We start from the raw sequence: 25,481 nt of genomic DNA, 5'->3' as shown, positions 1-25,481 counted from the left end.
CAGAGGGGTCTGTGTGGGTTACTCTTCAGAGGGTTGGTGTGGACTGGTTGGGCCAAAGGATCTGTTTCCATGCTGTAAGGAATCTAATCTAATCTGCATAGAATTGTAACAGGATTTCAGGAACTTACAGAATACTATGGAATAAGTAGCAACTGTAGAGAGTCCAAAAGTTTCAAAACCGAAACAAAAATGTGGTGTTTGCTCATCAACTCTGTTTGTATCAATATGGACATAGAATCCGTGCAATGTGGAATGAGGACAGTCATCTGTACCAACCCTCCGAAGAGCATCGCCATCACATCCACCACCACACCATAACCCCTCATGGGTTTTATCATGGCTATCCCACCTAACCTGCACATCCCTGGACACGACAGTGCAACCTTTAGCATGATCCACCGACCTGCACATCTTTGGACTGTGGGAGGAAACTGGAGGAGCCAGAGGAAACTGGAGCATGTGGGGGAAATCTATGCAGACATGGGAAGAACGTGCAAGCTTCATGCAGACAGTCACTCAAGGCTGGAATTGAACCTGGGTCCCCAGTGCTGTGAGGCAGTAATACTAACCACTGTGCCACCATGCTGCCCATGGGCTCCTGAGATTAGGGGCTTCAAGGGCTATTGCTCCTGTGTACAGAGTTTAGGGAACCTGCTTGAAAACACTTTGATAGCAAGCTTCATACATTTTTGAACAATTTGCATTTACATATGGATTTGCTGGAGAAAACCTTGTAAAGCTCTTCAGAGAAATACAACTAGAAAATAAAGGACACCAAGCCAAAAATTAGGATGGCCAATCGATGCAATAGTCAAAGAAGGGATTATTAATGGAGAAATTAAATGGTACAATGTGGACAGACTTTCAGAGCACAGTTTCTTGATGAGAGAAGTCAAAGTTGATGGTGGGGCAAAGAAAGTGGCGTACATACAAGTCACAATGAAACGATTATAGGCTTTCAGGGGTAAAGGGAAGGTTAAAATGGCTGGAAGAAGTCAGAATTAGGGAGGGGAAAGGTCATGAAGAATTTTAAACTTCTGATGCAAATTTTGAATTGCAGGCATAGAGTGAAATGGTAGCTAACTTGGTGCAAAATTGCAGAGGTTTGAAGAAACTGTAGGATAGATTTAAATGGAAGATTTAACTGTTCTGATATAGAGTCATAGAGCTGTATAGCATTGAAATAGACCATTCGGTTCAACCCGTTCATGCCAACAAGATATCCTAAATTAATCTAGTCCCTTTTGCCAGCATTTGGCTCATGTCCCGCTAAATCCTTCTTATTCATATATCCATCCAGATGCCTTTTAAATGTTGTATTTGGACCAGCCTGCACCACTTCCTCTGTGTGAAGAAGTTGCCCCTTAGATCCCTTTTAAATCTTTTCCCCTGGCTTAAATCCTCTAATTTTGGACTCCCTTGTCCTGGTCTATTCACCCTAACCATAACCATGACTCTCATGATTTTATAAACCTCTATATAGTTCACTCCTTAGCCTTCGATGCTTCATGGGAACTAACCCCAGCTTAGTCAGCCTCTCCCCCTAGATCACACTCTCCAACTCTGGCAACATCCTTGTAAATCTTTTCTAACTATTTCAAGTTTCACAATATCCTTCCCATATCAGGGAGACCAAACATGCAGTATTCTAAAAGTGGCCTCACCAATGTCCTGTACAGCCACAACAAGACCTCCCAATTCCTACACTCAAATGCACTGACCAATAAAGGCAAGCATACCAAATGCCTTCTTCACTATTCTGTCTAAGAATGACTACACTTTCAAGGAACAATGAACCTGCAATACAAAGTCTGTTTGTTCAGTAACACTCCCTGGGACCATACCATTATTTAAACTGCTGCAGCGAGGCTAGAGAGGGCAAAGAGTGAAAATAGGAAGAATTTCTTGATCATTATGACTTGCACTAAATGAGAAATGGATATTGCTAGAAATGTTTGTTGGAAGTGAGATGGGTCAAGTGAATCATGTATCGCAGGGGGTATCATGTATGGGCTAATGAACATGCTTTTATCGGGTATACGATATAATTCCGTGACTTCTGAGACGTAAGTATAAGAACATTTGAAGTAGTCTTTTATTCTTGGGCATTATCAAAGAGGGCCAATAAGGGATAGAAAGATTCTAGTCAAACTAATAGCAATCAAATTATTAAGATTCATTCTTCATGGTTAATCAGGATTGATTACAAACTCTCAGAATCTGGACTATAATAAAATACAAAGAGGCACCCTATATATCACATACTCCCTTGTTTTATGATGACAGTCCTGATAATAAATCAGCCAATTAATACTGATAGACTATAAAAAAAAGGAATAATACATCCAATTGCCTGAAGTGGTTACTTGGATAACACCTGTTTCAGAAAGGTACAATGATCGGAAGAATGAAACTATTGTGGGACATGCAGAAAAGGATTACTGGCAAGTTTAAGTATTCATGAATTATTCAAGATGATGGCCAAGAATTGAATCCTTGAACTGATAGGACGTGATAAAAGAATGGAAAGTAAGAAAACACACTGCAAGTTCTGACAGTATGTTTGGATTGAACCTTGTGTTCAAAAATGATCATGTTCCAGAGAAAAAATCTACACACTTTTGAAAGAAAGACCTCTCTGTCATGTTAAATACATTGAACACAAGTAAAAGCCACTGCTTGAATAGTTTGTACAAAAAAGGAGGCTGACAGAACAGTCTCAGGTAGGCCAAGAAGCAGAAGTCCTCAAGGTCAGAAAGCTGTCAATAAATTAAAACCTAAACTAATGAGAGGTAAAACAACAAAATAGTTGGAAAGATTTTGGAGTTTCGTGGAGTTGGAAATATGGAATAATTGGCCTCATTGCATATTTGCATATTTGGATTTGTACACAAATATCTTTGCAAATGGGAGATGTAGATCTAAAGTAAGATTGACTGGTGCTTTGAAGAGAATCTGGATGACACAGACAATGAATGGTAGATCCTAGGGAGTACTGAGGAACAAAGTGACCTTCTTGTACAAGTTCATATATCTCTGAAGATGAGAGCACAGGTAGGCAAGGTGGTGAAGAAACCATGGGGGATGTTTGCCTTCATTAGCTGGTGCAAAGAAGAAGGAAATCTATTACAACTTTATAAAACATTGGTTGAGTGACAGGTGGAACACCAAATGCAGTTCTGGTTACCACACTATTGAAGAATATAATTGCATTGAAGAAGCTGCAGAGGAGATTCACCAGAATGTTGCCTGGGACATAAAGTTTCACAATGAGGAGAGATTAAATAGGCTGGATTTGTTTTCCTTGGAGCAGAGGAGACTGACTGAGGTGCATAAAATTATGGAAGTAAAGATACGGTAGACCTGAGAATTTCTTCCCTATGGCAGACGTGATTAGGAACAGAGCCCGTAAGTTTAAGGTAAGGATCAACTGTTTTTGGAGATATGAGAAAGATTCTTTTCCCAAACAGGGTAGTAGATATATGGAACGTGCTGCCTGAGAGAGTAGTAGAGGCAGATATCCTCTCAACATTTAAGAGGCATCTAAATGAGTATTTAAAATGCCAAGGCCAGGTAGACTATGAACCAAAAACAGGTAAATGGAATTAATGAAGTTTGGGTCATAGAGATGTACAGCATGGAAACAGACCCTTCGGTCTAACCAGTCCATGCCAACCAGATATCCCAACCCAATATAGTCCCACCTGCCAGTGCCCGGCCCATATGCCTCCAAACCCTTCCTATTCATATACCCATCCAAATGCCTCTTAAATGTTGCAATTGTACCAGCCTCCACCACCTCCTCTGGCAGCTCATTCCAGACTCGTACTACCCTCTGCGTGAAAAGATTGCCCCTTAGGTCTCTTTTATATCTTTCCCCCTCACCCTAAACCTATGCCATCTAGTTCTGGACTCCCCGACCCCAGGAAAAAGACTTTGCCTATTTACCCTATCCATGCCCCACATAATTTTGTAAACCTCGACAAGGTCACCCCTCAGCCTTGAACACTCCAGAGAAACCAGCCCCAGACTGTTTAGTCTCTCCCTCAAGCTCAAATCCTCCAACCCTGGCAACATCTTTGCAAATCTTTTCTGAACCCTTTCAAGTTTCACAACATCTTTCCGATAGGAAGACCAGAATTGCAATCCATATTCCAACAGTGGCCTAACCAATGTCCTGTACAGCTGCAACATGACCTCCCAACTGCTGTACTCAATACTCTGACCAATAAAAGAAAGCATACTAATCGCCTTCTTCACTATCCTATCTACCTGCGACTCCACTTTCAAGGAGCTATGAACCTGCACTCCAAGGTCTCTTTGTTCAGCAATACTGCCCAGGACCTTATCAGGGGTGGCACGGTGGCTCAGTGGTTAGCACTGCTGCCTCACAGCACCAGGGTCCTCGGTTCGATTCCAGCCTTGGGCGACTGTCTGTGTGGAGTTTGCACATTCTCCCTGTGTCTGCATGGGTTTCTTCTGGGTGCTCCGGTTTCCTCCCACAGTCCAAAGATGTGCAGGTCAGGTGAATTGGCCATGCTAAATTGCCCATAGTGATAGGTGCATTATTCAGAGGGAAATGGGACTGGGTGGGTTACTCTCCGGAGGGACGGTGTGGACTTGTTGGGCTGAAGGGCCTGTTTCCACACTGTAGGAATCTAATCTAATCTAAAATCTAATTAAGTGTATAGGTCCTGCTAAGATTTGCGTTCCCAAAATGCAGCACCTCGCATTTATCTGAATTAAACTCCATCTGCCACTTCTCAGTCCATTGGCCCATCTGGTCAAGATCCAGTTGTTATCTGAGGTAACCCTCTTCGCTGTCCACTACACCTCCAATTTTGGTGTAATCTGCAAACTTACTAACTGTACCTCTTATGCTCGCATTCAAATAATTTATGTAAATGACAAAATGTAGAGGACCCAGCACTGATCCTTGTGGCACTCCACTGCTCACAGGCCTCCAGTCTGAAAAACAACCCTCCACTATCACCCTCTGTCTTCTACCTTTGAGCCAGTTCTGTATCTAAATAGCTAGTTCTCCCTGTTTTTCATGAGATCTAACCTTGCTAATCAGTCTCCCATGGGGAACCTTGTCGAATGCCTCACTGAAGTCCCTTCAGTCTCTTCAGATATAGATCACATCTACCGCTCTGCCCTCATCAATCCTCTTCGTCACTTCTTCAAAAAACTCACTCAAGTTTGTGAGACATGATTTCCCACGCACAAAACCATGTTGACTATCCCTAATTAGTCCTTGCCTTTCCAAATACATGTACATCCTGTCCCTCAGGATTCCCTCCAACAACTTGCCCACCACTGACGTCAGGCTCACTGGTCTATAGTTCCTTGGCTTGTCCTTAACACCCTTCTTAAACAGTGGCAACACGTTAGCCAACCTCCAGTCTTCTGGCACCTCACCTGTGACTGTTGATGATACAAATATCTCAGCAAGAGGCCCAGCAATCACTTCCCTAGCTTCCCACAGGGTTCTAGGGTACACCTGATCAGGTCCTGGGTATTTATCCACCTTTATACGTTTCAAGACATCCAACACTTCCTCCTCTGTAATATGGACCATTTTCAAGATGTCACCGTCTATTTCCCTGCAGTCTATATCTTCCATATCCTTTTTCACAGTTAACACTGATGCAAAATACTCATTTAGTATCTCCTCCATTTTCTGTGGCTCCACACAAAGGCCGCCTTGCTGATCTTTGAGGGGCCCTCTTCTCTCCCTAGTTACCCTTTTGTCCTTAATGTATTTGTAAAAACCCTTTGGATTCTCCTTAATTCTATTTGCCAAAGCTATCTCATGTCCCTTTGTGCCCTCCTGACTTCCCTCTTAAGTATACTCCTACTTCCTTTATACTCACACAATCTATCCTGTCTATACCTTACATATGCTTCCTTCTTTTTCTTAATCAAACCCTCAATTTCTTTAGTCACCCAGCATTCCCTATACCTACCAGCCTTTCCTTTCACCCTAACAGGAATATACTTTCTCTGGATTAAAAAAATATTTGATTGAATTGTTAAAAAAACAGGGATTTTGACAGAGCTAATAAAAGAAACTGTTTCCATTGGTGGAAAGATTAAGAACCAAAGGAAATCAATGTGAAATGACAGCCAAAAGAATTGATTGTAACAAGAGGAACATCTTTTTTCAGCAAGCAGTAAATATCTGGAATACACCAACTGACAGTATACCACAGCTGGAGGTAGATTCAGTTATAGCTTCAAAGGGAAATATTTGGGCAAACTATGGATGGGTAGCAATTCGTTACTTTTTGCTCAAATCTCCTTCCATACTCAGAAATTCCTCATATTCTTGCAAATCCATTAACAGATCTAAGGGAGTACCCATAGTCAACACTGTTCTGAATGTAGTAATATGCACCACTGAAGAGCTGAATTGAAGTAGTGAAAACAGCTTACAACAGTAGAATAAAACAAAGAGTTGCAGGTGCTGAAAACCAGAAGCAGAATCAGAAATTGCTGGAGAAACTCAGCAGGTCTGACAGCATCACGGAGAAAAAGCAGAGTCAATATTTTGGGTGCAGTGACCCTTCTTCAAAACTTGTAGTAGCTATGAAAAGGCAGTATATATGCTGAAAGCAGTTCGGTTTAAATGAGTAAGGAATAGGTGGAGTTGGAGTAGGACAGTAAGACGGTTACTTAGATAGAGGGATAGATATTTTAAAACCAGGAAGAAAAGCCACTAATAGGCACCAAATAGGTTGGCTGTGCTGAAAGCATTTGGTGTGATAACAGGGCCAGGAGTGTGTGGTGATGAATAAAGAAAATGGGAGAAGTTCAGGTGGTTAAATTATTGAACTCAACATTGCATTCTGCAGGCTGCATCTATATGTGCTGTTAACAAGTGGCGATTCCCTGCGCGTTGTTTCCGAAACGTTTTTTGCTATAAATTCTGTGGTCCTGCTTCACTACCTACCTGACGGAGGAGCAGTGCTCAGAAAGCTTGTCCTTCCAAATAAAACTGTTGGACCTGGTGTTGTGTGATATTTAACTACGTTGACGAGCAGCACATGTGGCACAATATGCTTTACCAATGCACAGACTGGTAAGGCTATTGCGGTTTAGAAAGGGAGCAGCAGTCTCTAAGCAAGTCGTCCATCACACCGAGCTGTTGATATTGGCTTTCTCGGTATGGACTGACAGTGATTCTCTTGGAAAATATGGAGAAGCATAGCCATTGAAAAAAAGGTGCCAAGGTGGGGATTGTGGAAAAAAATAAATTGGTTCATACTTAATTTTAATTTTAAAAAGGAACTGAATTTACACACGAACTTAGATAAGTGAAATCTTAATTTTAAGATGAGGTATAAATGACACATCAGGATTACACTACTCTGTCAAAATATCTTCACGCATTTCTCCAATTGTATAAAATATCAGTACTGAAGTGAGAGGAAACAATCAGTAATTCCAGGGAACACGGTTTAAGATCGATCGCCTCGAAGCAAAAGAAAGCCATTTTACAAAAGTTTCCCTGTTCATTAAATTGACCGGAGTCAAACTCCGGCTTCAGCCGAAGCTTCCATCGTCTTGAAATTTTACTTTTTTAAAATTAATCTGAATCAGTTGCTTTACTTTCCTTTACATCTCTTTTAAATGCCTGTTCGACCATTTTGTTTGCTGTTGGGAGTCTGGGTTTTGTTTTCCTTTCCCTTTCCTTGTTTACTCAGGCAGTAGCGATATCATTCCGCTAGTGTGGGGAGAGAGCCTCCCCTCTCACTCTCTCACACACGGAGTAGTTAGTGAGCAAACAGCGGCGGGCGCATAGCAAACAGTACCGCCTGAAAAGTTGCTCCAGACCGCCGTCCTGGCAGCGCTGACAAAGCTTCCTGCATCTGGACGAACAGCAGCAGTGACCTCCCTGCTCCGAATCCGCCTGAGGTCAGAAACAACTTCCCAAGTTTCAGCGGGAAATGTTTTTTTCTGAACACTTTTCTGTATGTTGTTGTCTTTTCTTCCCCCGCTTCACTCCTCCTCCTCGAATCTCCCTCCCTTCACTCCTCCTCCTCGCCCTCCCCCTCATTTTCCTCTCTTTGGTCGGGACGGAAGAAAAGGATCGTGTGAACAGCGAACAGATCCAAAGATATTGTGTGTTATGAAAAAGTATTCGTTGGAGCATTAAAGGGGCCTGTGTCTCCCATGTTTGTTTGTCAGAAGGAAATCACAGTAACACGAGAAAATTGAGTTTTCTCATTTTCATGATGTAAAGTAGATTTGGTTTAGTCCAAATAAAAGGAACCAAGTTTTTTTTAATTGCAATCCATTTTGGAAAGGGTGGTGTAAGGTTAAAGAAGCGAAATCGGCGGACGAAAACTTGTCAAAATTATATGCTGGGAGGTAAAAATGGGGGATTACAATATGCCCCCAAACCCAAAACACAGCGCGATCGTGGAGAGGTTGAGACAACGGATTGAGCTATGTCGCCGGCACCATGCAGTCTGCCAGGTCCGCTACGAGCAGAACCAGCCGCAGCGCATCGAACAAGAGCGCAGGGACAAACTCGTACTACACCAGAAGTACCTGGAAACACGCAGCAAGAAGACCCCCAAAGCCAAACAACAGCACCAACAACAGCCCGAAAACAACCGGGCTCCCAAAAACTGCGACAGTGAACTGTCTCCAGGACCTAATGCAGCCAGTGAACCCAGAAACCTCACCCTCATTGCTGTAAGTTTGCTTCCTTGAAATCTCGCTCTCTTTAAAACCAAAGCTTCAAACGTTGATCTATTTGGAATGTCCTTCATTGGAGTTTTGTTTTCTTTTGTTTCAATGAATTAGACTCGCATAAGCAAATTACTTTCTAAATTTTAACTGTTTTTAAAAAATGTTGTAAAGCTGTACTTTTCATTTTTCACGCACGCTTATTGATAGACTTCACCGAAAACGGTTTGAATGAAATTGCGAAGAACAAATAGTTTGTTTTAAAAGAGATATACGTTGCAATACAAAGGCGGTCCCAAGTAAACATGGCCCTGTGCCATATTATTGCAACCATACTTCTTTAACTTATTTAAAGTACCATAAGTGTTATCAAACAGCCCCAGTCTGCTAGTTCCCTTGCCTTCTTGTAAAGTATTAAACTGTGATCTGTGTGGATGGTTTACTCTTAGTGTATCCTTTTTGAAAGCCTATTTTGAATTGAATGGCCCTTGCATCCCACTGGAAGAAACTGTTGATCACACATAGAACAGTACAGCATAGTACAGGCCCTTTGGCCCACAATGCTGTGCTGAGCATTTATCTTAATCTAAGATCAACCTAACCTACACACCCCTCAATTTACTGCCATCCATGTGTTTGTCCAGCAGCTGCTTAAATGTCCGTAGTGTCTACTAGCACCGTTGGCACTGCAATCCATGTGCCCACCACTCTCTGTGGAAAGAACCTACCTCTGACATCTCCTCTATACCTTCCTCCAATTACCTTTACATTGTGACCCTTCATGACAACCATTTCTGCCCTGGGGAAAAGTCTCTGGCTATCTACTCTATCTATGCCTCTCAGTACCTTGTACATCTCTATCAAGTCACCTCTCTTCTTTCTTCTCTCCAGTATGAAAAGCTATAGCTCACTCAACATCTCCGCATAAGACAAGCCCTCCAATCCAGGCAGCATCCTGGTAAATCTCCTCTAATGCATCTACATCCTATAATGAGGCGACCAGAACTGGACACAATATTCCAAGTGTGGTCTAACTTGGAATACACCTTCTTAACGACCCTGTCAACTTGGGTGGCAACTTTGAGGGATCTGTGCACATGGACCCAAGATCCCACTTTCCTCCACACTGTCAAGAATCCTGTCTTTAACTCTGTATTCAGCATTCAAATTCGACCTTCCAAAATGAATCACTTTGTATTTATCCAGGTTGAACTCCACTTGCAATTTCTCAGCCCAGCTCTGCATCTGTCAATGTCATTTTGTAGCATGCAACAGCCCTCGACACTATCTATAATACCACCGACCTTTGTATCATTGGCAAACTTACTAACCCACTCTTCCACTTCTTCATCCAAGTCATTTATAAAAGCTGCAAAGCGCAGAGGCCCAAGAACAGATCCCTGTGGGACAGCACTTGCTTCTGACCCCAGGCAGAATATTTTCCATCCACTACCACTTGCTGTCTTCTATCAGCCAGCCATTTCTGTATCCAGATAGCTGAATTTCCCTTATCCCATACCTTCTAAATTTCTGAATGAGCCAAGAGTGGGAAACCTTACCAAATGCCTCATTGAAATCCATATACACCACATCCACAGCTCGACCTTCATCAACTTGTCATGTCCTCAAAGCACTCAGTAAAGGTTGTGAGGCATGATCTGCCCCTCATAAAGCCATGCTGGCTCTCTTTAATCAATCCTATTAGAATCCTTTCTGGTATCTTGCTTACCACAGGTTTAAGACTGACTGACTGGTCTGTAATCCCCAGGGATTTCTCTATTCCCTTTCTTGAACAGATGAACAACATTTACCTACCTCCAATCAGCTGGTACTACTCCCATGGAGAGTGAGGATGCAGAGATCATTGCCAGACATGCAGCAATCTCATTCCTTGCTTCCCATAGTAATCTTGGATATATCTGGTCCAGCCCGGGGACTTATCTATCTTGATACTTCCCAGATTTTCCAGCACATCCACTTCTTAATATCAATCTGTTCAAGCCTGTTAACCTGGTCCACTGTGTTCTCACTATCAACAAGATCCCTCTCTCTCGTGAATACTGAAGCAAAAAGACTCATTTAGGGCCTCCCCTACCTCTTCAGACTCCAGGCACAAGTTCCCTCCACTATCCCTGATTGGCCTACCCTCTCCCCGATCATTCTCTTATTCTTCACGTATGTGCAGAACACCTTCGGGTTTTCCCTAATCCATCCTGCCAAGGGTTTTACTTGCCCCCTCCTAGCTCTCCTCCATCTATTTTTGAGTTCTTTCCTAGCTAGGCTGTAATCCTCTAAAGCTGTGCCAGATCCTTGATTCCTCAACCTTAAGTAAGCTTCCTTCTTCCTTTTTATGAGAAGCTCCTTTGCTATTGTCATCCAAGGCTCCTTCACCTTACCATTCCTTGCCTGTCTCATTGTGACAAAGTTATCCAACACTAGCAACAAGTGCTCCTTAAACTGCCTCCACATTTCTGTTGTGCTTTTCCTGTTGAATGATTATTTCCAATTTATAGTCCACAGCTTCTGTCGAATGCAGTATAATTTCCCCTCCCCCGGTTAAACACCTTCCCATACAGGCAATCATAGAATCCCTACAGTGTGGAAACAAGCCATTAGGCCCAATAAGTCCACACCAACTCTCCAAAGAGTAACCCACCCAGATTCTGTACACTACATTTACCACGAATGCATCTAACCAACACATTCCTGAACAATATAGGCAGTTTAGCATGGTAAATTCAGCTAACCTGCATATCTTTGGATTGTGGGAGGAAACCGAAGCACCTGGAGGAAACCCATACAGACACAGGGCGAATGCGCAAACTCCACGCAGATAGTCAACCAAGGCTGGAATCGAACCTGGGTCCCTGGCACTGTGGGGCTATAGTACTAACCACTGAGCGACCGTGCCATACTGGCTGCTCATATACCTCTCCATGGGTCTGGTAAGGTTGAGGCAGTTCTGGTCACTGTCACCAAAATGTTCTACCACTGAGAGATCTGACACCTGGTCTGGCTTGTTGCCGAGCACCAAATTCAATATGGCCTCCCCCCTTCCCCACTGCCCCCACCCCAGTTCGCCTGTCTACATACTGAGTCAGGAACCCCTCCTGTAATCCACAAATTGAACTTGCTGACTCAAAACGTGTGAATAGGCCAGTAAATTTCATTTGCTTATACTAATGGTGGTAAATATTAGGATAAGACATTCTTTGATTGAAGCAAGTTTGGTGTTGCTTTTTAATCCCATTTTAAAAAAGTTACACAATTAGTTCATCAAATACATAATTATCAGACTTTAAACTGATATGTATTGCTTCTTTAATGTAAAAGGGTATTTGAACTCTACTCGCAAGTGGTTTGCAACTTACTTATAACTTACTGTTCGTGTTTATATGGACAAAAGACAAGTTTCATAGTCCACTGAGATTTTTGTGAATGTTCAATATATCACCAGGACTAAAACCTGTTGATATTGGTAGATAAACTTTCAGCTTTTTGAGGTACAGTTTTGTGACAAAGATATTTCAGCATTGAACGTTTACTTCTTTATTTTCTCCTTTATTCCCTCCTTCTGAAAATGGAGGTTGCTAAATGGGGCATGTTTCCAGAGGTGGCAGTTGTCCCCTATATATTACCCAAGTATATACTTAAGTTTTGATGATGAGTGTCAGCAGGTATCTAGCAGGCAAGAGCATTAATCTGTGTCTTCAATGTGTTCTTTTCTGATGCCCAAATGTTTCTTTACAACAGGGCTTGCTGTGCAGTGAACAGGAATAACAGGAATTATTGATGCATTTGAAAATGTTTTTGTACTTTGGTTAAAACCAGCTTGGTGAATCATTTCAGAGACCCCTCCATATCACCCAGTTACTCATTGAAAAAATCTGAGATATTCGGTGTTGTGTTTATACATGACATATACAATATTTATACAAATAGTTACAAGCTGTAATTCACTCAACCAATTGTGATGACATCTCAAACTGTGAATTTGAAGCATTTAGCAGATTATGAACTTCATTGAGATTGAGTTACAGCCTTGCGCTCAATGCCAGGTTATTTGTTTTTATTTCATTACTGATTACAATCACTTTTCCAAAAAATTAAGCTTATTGATACCATTTTTCATGAACAGTTTTACAGGTTTTAAATTCATAAGACAGGAACACACTTTTAAAATAAACATAAGCAGAAGGAAACAAAGGGACTATGTATTTCTGTAGGTTTATATAATGTTAACAGATGCCTTATTGAGAACATGAGTTCAGTACTGTATAAGAAAAATTATACTGACGTGAAAATGTTTTAGTGCTGTAACAATACAGCAATGTGATATCTTAACTGATTGTTTTAAACTGCTGTCACCACTTACCACCACCTGTGGTGGAACTGCAGGATTTTAGTCAAGCATTCCATTGCTTAAAACACACTTTCTTCCAAACATACATGGGAAAACAAAACGATGCAATTTTACTTCAAACAATTTTTCATTGCTTGAGTGATTTAAAATGTGAGAAATTACTATTCAGTATTAAATTTGTTTGAAGTTCTAATGACACAAAATACATTTCATTTACCACATATTAAATATGTACAATAAATACTAACATACATACTTATTGTTGGTTAGCTTAAGTATTGGTAAAAAGAGGTTGAAGACTCTGGAATGATGGCAGTACCTAGTTCCAAAATCTCAAGTACAGTGTGGAAAAATAAAGAATAAATTTAAATGTTCAGCATTACAGTCCTTCTTTAGTCATGAGTCTGTAGAAGTTCCACATTGGGCTTTCCCCATGAGGACTTGCATTCCACAATGAGGGCTTGATTTATTCTCCATACTGGGCTCGTTCTTTCAACTGTTGAATCCTGCTCTGGGCTCACCCAGTGCCACACTCCAGACCCGAATGCCATCGCCTCCATGACCGAGCTGTCTCCAGAAGGGAAATAAAAGAAAACAAACTTTAAAAGCTGAAAAAAAGGCAAAAAGTACACCAGTAGAAGAAGAGAAAAGAAAAATGGAAAGAGTGTAAGAGCCCCGGGCTCAGAGCTTGGATGCTGCCTACCTCATTGCTGCTGTCTTGCTATTTACAGGAATAATGCATGAGTATATGATATTACAGCAGGTATAGGCAAATGAGTCTCACAAACCTAATAACAGCAATCATCAAAACTTTCAATTAGTTCAGCATCTACAGCCTTTTGAGGTGAACATTGTCCCAGATTTCCACTGATCTTTACTTGGATAGTATTTGCTGATTTTACCCCAAAATGGTTCATTTCCAATTTTAAGGTTATGCTCCCTTGTTTTGGATTCAGTGTGATAAAATAATTTCTCTGTAGTTGCCATTTGGATTGTTTTTCCATCTTACAGACCTTGATCATTCAAAATCTTCTAAATTCAAGGAAATACAAATCAAACTTGTGCAACTTGTACTCATCATTGAGGTCTTTAAGTTTTGTGAATATGCTGGGTAAAAAAGTAATTAAGTTATGATAAATTTAATCATATTCAACTGTAATACTGTATGATTCCAACAAACAATCATTTGAACATATTGTGACATCATGTGTATAACAGATTTGATTTTGAATACTTTGGAAGAATTTTAAATCATGCCAACATGAATTGTTAATAAGTTCATAATGAATATATTTGATGAGCAGTATTTGCTTTATTGCATGAAAATTTTAAGAAAATAAATAATTTGTACTATGTAGCATTTTCAGGCTGTTCCTGAATTTAAAACACTTCAAATTAAGTCTATAAAGTTAGAAGTCATTAAGTTTATGTAAAGAAATGGCATCCATTTGCAAACTGTAGATATGAAATTGGGAACAGGAAATATAAGCAAGTGTAAGCCATTGGGCCCCTTGAGCCTGCTTTGCCAAATTATGGCTAATACCTACCTCAACATAATTTTCCCACATTATCCCCATATTCATTAACACTTTTAGTTACTATAAGTCAAATGATCTCTGTCTTTGACTCTAGCTCCTGATTTTCATAACCTTCAAGAGTAGAAAATTCTGAAGATTCACAACCCTCTGGGTGAGCAAATTCCTAATCATTTTAACTCTAAAGGGCATACCTCTTGTTCTCAAGACTCTCTTTCATGGTTCTAGATCCGCATAAGCGATTGTAAATATCTTCCTTTCATCTACCCTGTTGAGCCCTGTAAGAATGTTGTATGCTTTAATGTGGTCACCCCTCATTCTTGTAACTCTATGAATACAGGACCAATCTCCAGGATCACTCCTGCTGGAACAATCCCTCCATCTCAGGTATTAGTCTCATGAATTTTATTTGCACTCCCTCGATGGCAGTCATATCCTTCTTTAGATCAGGAGAGTAAAAATGCACACAATATTCTAGGTGCAGTCTCACCAGAACTCTCTCAAACTTCATGCAAGACTTCTTTACTTCTTCGTTCAAATCCTGTTGTTGTAAATCTGTAAAATTATTTTTGGCATTGGACAAGTATTCATCAGGACAACTCTGTCAAACAATGGCATGAGATTTTTAAGTTTATGTCAACAGGACAGGCAAGCTGGGGATTTTGCTCAACAAAGACACCTTGGAGTGCAGGTGCATAGTTCATTGAAAATAGAGTTGCCGGTAGATAGGGTCGTGAAGAAGGCATTTGGTATGCTTTACTTTATTGGTCAGAGCATTGAGTATGGGAGTTGGGAGGTCATGTTGCAGCTGTACAGGACATTGGTTAGGCCACTTTTTGTTGGAATATTGTGTGCAATTCTGGTCACTCTCCTATTGGAAGGATGTTATGAAACTTGAAAGGGTTCAGAAAAGATTTACAAGGGTGTTGCCAGGGTTGGAGGATGAGCTATAGGGGAGAGGCTTAATAGGTTGAGGCTATTATCCCTGGAGCAACAGAGGCTGAGGGGTGACCTTTATTGAGGTTTATAAAATCATGAGGGGATAAATGGACAAGGTCTTTGTTGCTGCTGTGGGGTAGAGGGCATGGGTTTAGGGTGAGATGAAGGAGATATAAAAGGGGCCTAAGATGTAACATTTTCACGCAGAGGGTAGTGCACGTATGGAATGAGCTGACAGATGAGGTGTTAGAGGCTGGTATACTTACAGCATTTAAAAGGCATCTGGATGGGAATGTGAATAGGAAGGGTTTAGAAGGATATGGACCAAGTGCTGGCAAATTGGACTAGGTCTGGCCAGCATGGATGAGTTGGACCGAAGGGTCTGTTTCTCTGCTATACATCTCTATGACTTAGTGAGTTTTGAGAAGATTTGTAGCTCAGGTTGAGATTTTGGATGTAGGTTTGCTCACTGAGCTAAAGGTTCATTTCCAGATGTTTCGTTACCTTACTAGGTAACATCTTCAGTGCACCTCAGGTGAAGCAATGCTGAAAATTCCTGCGTTCTATTTATATGTTTGGGTTTCTTTGGGTTGGTGATGTCATTTCCTGTTGTGATGTTATTTCCTGTGGTGAAGTCACCTCCTGTTCCTTTTCTCAGGGGGTGGTAGATGGGGTCTAACTTGATGTGTTTGTTCATAGAGTTTCAGTTGGAATGCCATGTTTCTAGGAATTTTCGTGCATGTCTCTGTTTGGCTTGTCCTAGAATGGATATATTGTCCCAGTCGAAGTGGTATCCTTCCTCATCCATATGTGAGGATACTAGTGAGAGAGAGTCATGTCTTTTTGTAGCTAGTTGGTGTCCATGTATCCTGGTGGCTAGTTTTCTGCCTGTTTGTCCAATGTCGTGTTTGTTACAGTTCTTGCATGGTATTTTGTAAATGACGTTAGTTTTGCTCATTGTCTGTCTTGGGTCTTTCAAGTTCATTAGCTGCTGTTTTAGTGTGTTGGTGGGTTTGTGGGCTACCATGATGCCAAGGGGTCTGAGTAGTCTGGCAGTCATTTCTGAGATGTCTTTGCTGTGGGGGAGAGTGGCTAGGGTTTCTGGATGTGTTTTGTCTGCTTGTTTGGGTTTGTTGCTGAGAAATTGGTGGACTATGTTCATTGGGTACCATTCTTTTTGAATACACGATATAGGTGATTTTCCCCTGCTCTGCGTAGTTCCTCTGTGCTGCAGTGTGTTGGCTCATTGAAATAATGTTCTGATGCGTGGTATTCCAACCGGAACTCTACCAACAAACACATCGAATTAGACCCCATCTACCACCCCCTGAGAAAAGGAACAGGAAGTGACTGCACCACAGGAAATAACATAGAACATAGAACAATACAGCACAGATCAGGCCCTTCGGCCCACGATGTTGTGCCGAACATTTGTCATAGCTTAAGCACCTATCCATGTATCTATCCAATTGCCGCTTAAAGGTCACCAATGATTCTGACTCTGCCACTCCCACAGACAGCGCATTCCATGCCCCCACCACTCTCTGGGTAAAAAACATCACCACCGGAAATGATATCACCAACCCAAAGAAACCCAAACATATAAATAGAAAGCAGGAATTTTCAGCCTTGCTTCGCCTGAGGTCCACTGAAGATGTTACTCAGTAAGGTAACAAAACGTTCAGCTCATTGAGCAAACCTCCATCCAAAATATCTATGACTCTATAATCGCTGTTCAGTGTCTCTTTGGAAAGACAACACTGGGAGAAGCATTGCACTATTTCAGGACATCCCTGCTGTAGGCACGTAACATAATGTGTGCTTGATGCTGACAATGAGCATCAGAAACTAAAACTCGATGCTTTAACAGAAACAACTCTTGCATCAATGAAAATAAAAATTACACAAGTAATTTGATACCCTGTTATTTGACTGATATTTTAAAACACTGTCCAATTAGTTAATTGATGTACAGTATAAATAATGTGAATACGTTAACTGATTCATTCATGTTTATTTTAAATTGCGTTTTGAAATTGAGGTTTGAAAATCTGGTGAGAGATGTGTAATTAACACCATCAGTAAAATCTTTTCCCGTGATCTGCAATTTTATAACTTGAATGACCTAATCTGTTCCTGGCCAGTTCTAAATTATTTTTAATAAATTTGTTTGGAGGGTGGTACATGTATGGAATGAGCTGCCAGAGTAAGTGGTGGAGGCTGGTACAATTGCAACATTTAAGAGGCATTTGGATGGGTATATGAATAGGAAGGGTTTGGAGGGATATGGGCCGGGTGCTGGCAAGTGGGACTAGATTGGGTTGGGATATCTCGTCGGCATGGACGGGTTGGACCGAAGGGTCTGTTTTCATGCTGTACATCTCTATGACTCTATGTGACATAGATCCGAGGCAGGTGTGAGTCCATATCTTCTCACCCATATGTAGGGCCCCTATCACTCCACCACAAGACCCTTTTCCAGTTTCTTCTGGGAATTATTTCAACATAAGTTGGTAATTTGGATAATATTTTGACTTTCAAGTCATTAATTTGATTTATTATTATCATATGTACCGAGATAGAATGAAAAGTATTGTTTTGCATGCTAAATGAACAAATCATATCTTACATAACTGCATCAGGGTAATAGAATATTACTTATGTACCTTTGTGATTGCTACGTAAATTTGATTAATTTCAGAAGGGCAACTGTAAAAAAACTCCATGACATGACAATCAGAACTGTAAATTTAACACCCTTGTTGACTCAGTTTTGAAATATACGTAGCTAAACCATACTACTAATAGTCCTACCTAATCTCGAGGTTTGTAATAACATCTCTAAATGGATTGATTAGAAAAATATCTACAAGTGTCTCTAGAATAGTGGACCAAGCTGGAGTGGTAGCGTGATCTATACAGGTGGCTTCAGCATCTTTGGACCAGGATGGCATGTTCCGTGATCTATGCTGGAACCTGCCTGTGTCTGCATTTTGGCTGGGTTCAGGATAAGACTTTCTTGGGATACTTCTGAGAGTTAGTCTGTAGCACTTATTGTATAGGTTGCTGCGTGAAGATAGTTACTAGCTGTGAGATTGTCCTTTATCATGAACTTTTGAAGATGAAAGGAAATGTTAGGGGAGTGTGAATTCAGAAACAATGGTATTTTTATTTCACTATTTTTGACTACCTCACCAATACTTTTCAGCAATAATGATTAAGTTTTAGAAGTTGAATTGTTTGTGTAAAGTATTGTGGCTTGGCCCAGCTAAGTGCAGGTTATCTAGCTACACATAAATTTTATAATTTTGAAAAAGACGATAACAGTAATTGTGATATTTGTTCTCTTAATAACATTTCTGACCATGTCAAATATCTATTTTCTTGCCATTGGACATTTTGTTCTTTTTTATTGCATATACATGCTAAGCAGCGAGATCAACAATATTGAAAGTCTTGTGAGTATTCTTTAATAGTTTTCTAGTAATACTTCATCATGCTAAGTTAGTAGGTAACAAAGTAATGTTTAAAACAGTTACTAATTCTTCATTGCAGGTCAAGTAGCTTTGACCACCTTCAATTGAATTGATAGCTTTGAAGTTGTGGTGAGATGCCATGATTGTGGGGATGTTCGCTGAGCTGGGAACTGGGAACAACCTTGGTAACTGGCACATAAACTACAAATCTTTACGTAAACCTTGTGGTGAGAACTAAACACCAGTCAGTTTATTTTTGATCTTTATGCATATATTCAACTAATGAGAGATAAGTGAGTTTCAACCAGAGGAAGATCTTCAGAGGCTTCTTTCCAACAAAGGTATACTTTGGGTAAGAGAGTACACCCTTTAATCCTTTGTATTCATTGATAATCACTTCGTCATCTTCAAATAAGGAGGTTTAAACCATTTTTCATCCTTCTCCAATTGTGTTCCATTATAATATGCCGGACACAGAAAGAAAATCTCTTTTAATGCCAAAGACCGTAGATAAATTTTAAATATTAATAAGTTGTTATCTTCAGTGACTCCTCTTTCAGTTGCCCTTTTGACCAAACTCCTTCCCAACATTCAACTGTCTTGCTTCCTTCCTGTCTCTTGCATTAGAGCAACAAGATTCATCAATAATTTTTTAACAATGGCTTTTTTTTGCCTCAACTTGCTAACATTCCCTTTTTTTCTACTCCATATCCCTCATTATCTCCATCCTGCAAGGTCAGAGGTTTTACATTATAGATATGTATTGGGTGAATTTATTGTTGATTTGTGTTGTTAATGTAATTCATATAATGATGGAATGGTTAACTTTGTAAAGGTCTCAGTATTACATAGCAGCTGGTGGAATCTGCTACCGTATTCTGCAGAATGGAATGAATGTGACAACAATTTATCATCCCTTGTTTTTCAAGTTTGGAAATGATCAAATCTTATGCAGTTATAGAATCATAAAGCTGTCAAGCAGATATCCTAAATTAGAATTCCTGTAAACCTGTAAATCTGTAAATCCCTGTAGAGGTCCTGTAAATCAATTTTTTAGATGAGAATCAGTCTGACCATTGTGGCACAGACAGCCTCACACAGGGTAGCTCACACCTTCAATACATTATCTGGGCCGACATGACACCAATTGTTAAATTTCACTTGAGAATGTAACTTGGTGCTGTGAGGCAGCAGTGCTAACCATCGAGCCACCATGCCACCAATTAATTAATCGAGTCCCATTTGCCAGAATCTGGCACATAGTCCTCTAAACCATTCCTATTCATATATCAATCCAGATGCCTTTTAAATGTTGCAATTGTACTAGTTTCCTCCAATTTCTCTTGCTGCTCATTCCATTCATGCACTACCCTCTATGAAAATAGTTGTCCCTTAGATCCATTTTAAATTTTTCCCCTCTCACCTTAAACCTATCTCCCAATGTTGGGAGAGTATTGGACTCTCCAAATCCAAGGAAAAGACCTTGTCTATTCACCCTACCCATTCCCCTTTATAAGGTTTCCCCCATAGCCTTTGAGAGAAAACAGCCCTAGCTTATTCAGCCTGTCCCTATACCTCAAACCCTCCATTCCCTGGCAACATCCTTATAGATCTTTTCTGAAACCGTTCAAGTTTCACAACATCCTTCCTATGGCAGGGATACCAGAACTGCATGCAGTATTCCAAAAGTGGCCTAACTAATGTTCTGTACAGCTGCAACATGACCTCCCAACTCCTATACTCAATGTGCGTTCTATAACTTGCTCATTCCACCTCTCTGTTAATGGATTATTATTACCTAGTTGCAGAATTCTGGAAATAAGAACACAAAAGCATAAACTCAGGAGCAGAAGGTCATTCAGCCCATTGAGTCGACTCCACTCTCAAAAAGATCATGGGTGACCTGATGATCCTCAACTCAATTGGAGTAAGTCATTTGAGTCACGCCAAAATTCAGTCATTAAGGCTCTGTTTCAATACTCTTTCCCCATACCCTTTGACATCTCTAAAAATCTATATTTTTTCATAAAACTGCAGTGACCTGGCCTCCATAGCCTTCTGTGGGAGAGAATTACCCAGGTTCATCACCCTCTGAGTGAAGAAAGCTCTCCTCGTCTCAGCATAAAAATGGTGTATCCCATATCTTGAGACTGTGATCTCATGTTATGGAAGCACAAACACCAACCACCTCCCCACGTGCTCTCGATCACCCCCACCACCAACTCCAACCCCACCTCCCAACCTCCCAGCTAAATAAAATGTCATCCCTGCATCTAGTCTATCCAGCCCTGTTGGAATTTTCTACATTTCAGTCAAATTCCCTCTTATTTGGCTAATCTCCAGTGAATATCTTGAATATAGTTTTTGAGTACATTTACTAAACGGAAGTACAGATTCACGACTTAGGTCAGGAACTTTTCAAACATGATCTAATTTCCTAATTTTATTATTTACAAAATATCTCAAAGACCTGTGTCATTTTGCACAAAAATATAATAACCTTCAGGAAGCATTTTGTTCAAAAGTGATCTCATCCAGTCTGCCAGCTGCAGGAAGTATGAACAACCTGGGAATTGTTTCTTCTACACATTGACTTAAATTTGAGAACCGGAATACAATGAAATTACATTTTTCCAAATGTGTTTTTTTTAATTATTAATTCATGGGATAAGGCAATCGCTGGCTAGGCTACTGCCCATCCCTAATTGTCCAGAGGGCAGTTAAGAATCAATCTGTTCAGTCAGGAGTCACAGGTAGGCCAGCACAATTAGCTATGGATGACAGTTTCTTTCCCAAAAGGGCATGAGTGAACCAGATATCCTGACAATTAGCAATAGTTTCATGGTCCTCATTAGATTCTTAACTCCAGATTAAAAAAAAATTGAATTTGATTTCCACCATTTGCACTGGCAGAATTTGAACCTAGGTTCCCAAAACATTATTTGGGTCTCTGGATTATCAGCCCCAATTTTAAACATCCCCTGTTCTTTTAACACGAATGTGTGTCTGTATGTACATACAAATGTTGGTACTGTCATCTGATTCTCTTGTATCCTTTTAATATGTTGTTGTAGCCATATATCTCTACTGTGCTTCTCTTAGCTTGCTTAAATTTTAACCCCACTCTCCTTATTTAAGTATGTGTTCTTAGGCTTTACATTGCTGAACCTCCTGTGATATTCACAGAAACTTTTATAATTTTTAGCTTCTTTTCATTTTCAAATGTGGTACATTAATAAACGGAAGTGTTCCCCTCCGTGCATGCGCACATACACCTCCCCCGACCCCACACATCACACTTTCTGACATTTATGCAGCTGTTACGCAACAGGTCATGACATTTATCTTGTCTCTTGTACATCTCCAGATGCTGTACACATGCATTAAATTATTCAGAGACATAGTTGATGCCATGTGGCATGGCATTTAATGACTGTCAGGATTATTGTAAGCAATGAATTGTATAACACTTTATCCTATTGCCTTGTTCACCTGTTAACATCTTTCAATTAGACAGTCTACTAATGAAATGTATTCTCATCATTAAAAACATCTGTAGCTTGGTAGCTGTCGACATTGGATAATCATCACAAAACTGTTACCAGGTAGACAACTACCCTGAGGCCCTGGTTTTTGAATTTGTTTGTGTCCACAAGTATGGTTCACATTTTTTGTGCTGCAAAGTCTCAGGCATAGATCAGTATGGTCTAAAAGCTGCTTTGATATTATGCTTTGTGGAATTTTGAAACTTAATGCTTCATCATCTTTTCAAACAAATGGATAAATAAAATTAGCGCTTGAGTATGCTAATGATACGCGGTGACAAATGGATAACCAAATAATTGCCTGAGCAGCTGAGCAATTTGAGAGAACTTCTTTGTAGAATCCAAGAATCCGTACAGTGTGGAAGCAGGCCATTCGGCCCATAGAGTCCACACTGACCCTCTTAAAAAGCATTCTTCCCAGGCCTACCCCTTACCCTGTCCTGGTAACCCTGCATTTCTCTTGGCTACTTTATTTCGCCTGCATATCACTGGATGACATGTTGTTGATATTCTATTGTTATAGATTAGTGCAAAACTATAAACACATTATACTTCAGCAATTTCATATGTTATATTCTATTACAGATACCTCTGTACAGAGGACAATGAAAAAAAGTGATCATTATGCTCGGGTGTGAACGATTTATTTACCTTTTCTCTTTTGAAACTGTTGTTTAGAGATATCTGTGTCACCTTTCTCTTCCTATCCTCTGCCTGCTACCCATTGGCAGGAATTCAACTTAACATGTAGATTCATGGGTGCTGGTGACCTTCTGACATTTTACTTATCATCTTTCAGAAACAATGTTGACAATCAGTGTAGTTGTATGATAATCCTCTTTGGGAGGATATTATTGCAGACCCTAATCCTCTTTTCAGCCAGTAACTACAGTTCCAGCAAATGTTTCAAACTGTATTCAGTCAGAGTGCTGGTGAATTCCTTTTCTTCCCATTCCACAACACCATGGAAACTGCAGACACCCTGCAGACATCTCCTGCATGTTGTACATTTTCCCCGATTTTTCTTTTGACTCTCCTACTCCTAAAGGTGCGGCTGTGCAAGGATATATTTCATGGTTACAATAATGCTTCAGTACCTTACCTAAATAGTCACTTCTCATTGAGGACTTTAATTACTGAGGGTCAGCAGGGCATCCTGGCTAAGGCTGATTGTGGTTGATCTAAGTACACAGATACACTTTCCAGTAACTGCCAATGGATAGGAATTAGGCACCCAAAATCATTCTTCAAATGAAGCAACTGGGCTTAATTGCAGCAACGCAACTTGTGATCTGGCTATGGTCAGCTAACTCAGGAACTTGGGACCCATGTTCCTGCATGACTTAGTACTATCGCAGATCGAACTGTCATTGCTACTTTGAACAAGGATCTGACTTAAAGCTAATTGGCTAATGGATGTATAGTTATGTTGGGCGGTGTTTGTCCTGAACCAATCTTTTATGTTTTGAATAATGACATTTTAGGATGTAAGTTTTGCTAGCTGAGCTGGAAGGTTCATTTTCAGACCATGCTAGGTAACATCATCAGTGAGCATCCGGTGAAGCACTGGTGGTATGACCCACTTTTATTTATGTGTTTAGGTTTCCTTGGGTTGGTGATGTCATTTCCCATGGCAATGTCATTTCCTGTGGTGATATCATTTCCTGTTCTTTTTCTTGGGGTGGTAAATGGGGTCCAAGTCAATGTGTTTGTTGATAGAGTTCCAGTTGGAGTGACATGCTTCTAGGAATTCTCGCGCTTGTCTTTGTTTGGCTTGTCCTAGGATGAATGTTGCTCCAGTCAAAGTGGTGTCCTTCCTCAGCTGTACGTAAAGATAGTGAGTGGGGGTCATGTCTTTTTGTGGCTGGTTGATGTTCATGAATCCTGGTGGCTAGCTTTCTGTCTGTTTGTCCAATGTACTGTTTGTTACAGTTCTTGCAAGGTATTTTGTAAATGACATTAGTTTTTCTTGTTGTCTATATAGGATCTTGCAAGTTCATTAGCTGCTTTTTTTAGTGTATTGGTGGGTTTGTGGGCTACCATGATGCCAAAAGTAAAAGTAGTTTGGCAGTCATTTCCAAGATGTCTTTGATATAGGGGAGAGTTGCTAAGGTTTCTGGACATGTTTTGTCTGCTTGTTTGGGTTTGTTGCTGAGAAATCGGTGAACTGTATTTATTGGGTGCCTGTTCTTTTTGAATACATTGTATAGGTGATTTTCCTCTGCTCTTCAGTGTGAGGTGGCTCAATGAAGTAATATTCTGATGCAGCTGTGTTTCTGGGTTTTGGGATGATTGCTTCTGCAGTTCAGTATTTGGTCCATAGGTGTTGTTTTGCTGGAGACGCTGGTTTGAAGTTCTCAATTGGCTGTTCTCTGTACTGTAACATCTAGAGATGGCAGTTTGTTGTTGTTTCCCCCCACCTTTAGTGAATTTTATGCCAGTAAGGGTATTATTGATGGTCGCGCGTGTCTGTTTCATTAAGTGACGACAAAGGTGTCATTCACTTGGCGGACCCAAAATTTGGGTTGGATGTTGGCAGAGCTGTTTGTTCGAGTCTCTCCATTACTGTCTCTGCCACTACTATCTTTGCATGTGTTGAAAAATGTGATGCTGGAAAAACACAGCAGGCTAGCCAGCATCCGAGGAGCAGGAGAATCAACGTTTTGGGCATAAGCCCTTCTTCAGGAATGAAGCTGGTGTGCCAGGCAGTCGGAGATAAAAGGTAGGGGGAAGGGGATTTGGGGGAGGGGCGCTGGGAATACGATAGGTGGAAGGAGGTGAGGGTGAGGGTGATAGTCCAGAGAGGGGGTGCGGGTGGAGAGGTCGGGAAGAAGACTCCAGATCAAGAAGGCAGTGCTGAATCCGGGGTTGGGACTGAGATAAGGTGGGCGGAGGGGAAATGAGGAAGCTGGAGAAATCTACA

At 40.7% G+C, this 25,481-nt stretch overlaps 1 protein-coding gene across 3 annotated transcripts in view; it reads left to right on the top strand.

Annotated features, from left to right (window-relative positions):
• The first annotated feature begins 7,627 nt into the window (after window positions 1-7,627).
• Window positions 7,628-25,481, top strand: part of zmp:0000001236 (mastermind-like protein 2) — a 423,342-nt gene continuing 405,488 nt past the window's right edge. For 2 of the 3 annotated variants that reach the window (XM_043691467.1, XM_043691466.1), the window contains exon 1: window positions 7,628-8,706. In XM_043691467.1, coding sequence (XP_043547402.1) covers window positions 8,383-8,706 — 324 coding nt within the window. In that variant the 5' untranslated portion in view covers window positions 7,628-8,382. The remainder of the gene's footprint in view (window positions 8,707-25,481) is intronic. The other variant, XM_043691468.1, reaches the window with a different exon arrangement.

Source organism: Chiloscyllium plagiosum, chromosome 6 (assembly GCF_004010195.1).
Source record: "Chiloscyllium plagiosum isolate BGI_BamShark_2017 chromosome 6, ASM401019v2, whole genome shotgun sequence".
Lineage (NCBI taxonomy): Eukaryota > Metazoa > Chordata > Chondrichthyes > Orectolobiformes > Hemiscylliidae > Chiloscyllium > Chiloscyllium plagiosum.
The sequence above is the reverse complement of the archived record's forward strand: the minus strand, read 5'-3'. Positions and strand labels throughout refer to the sequence as shown.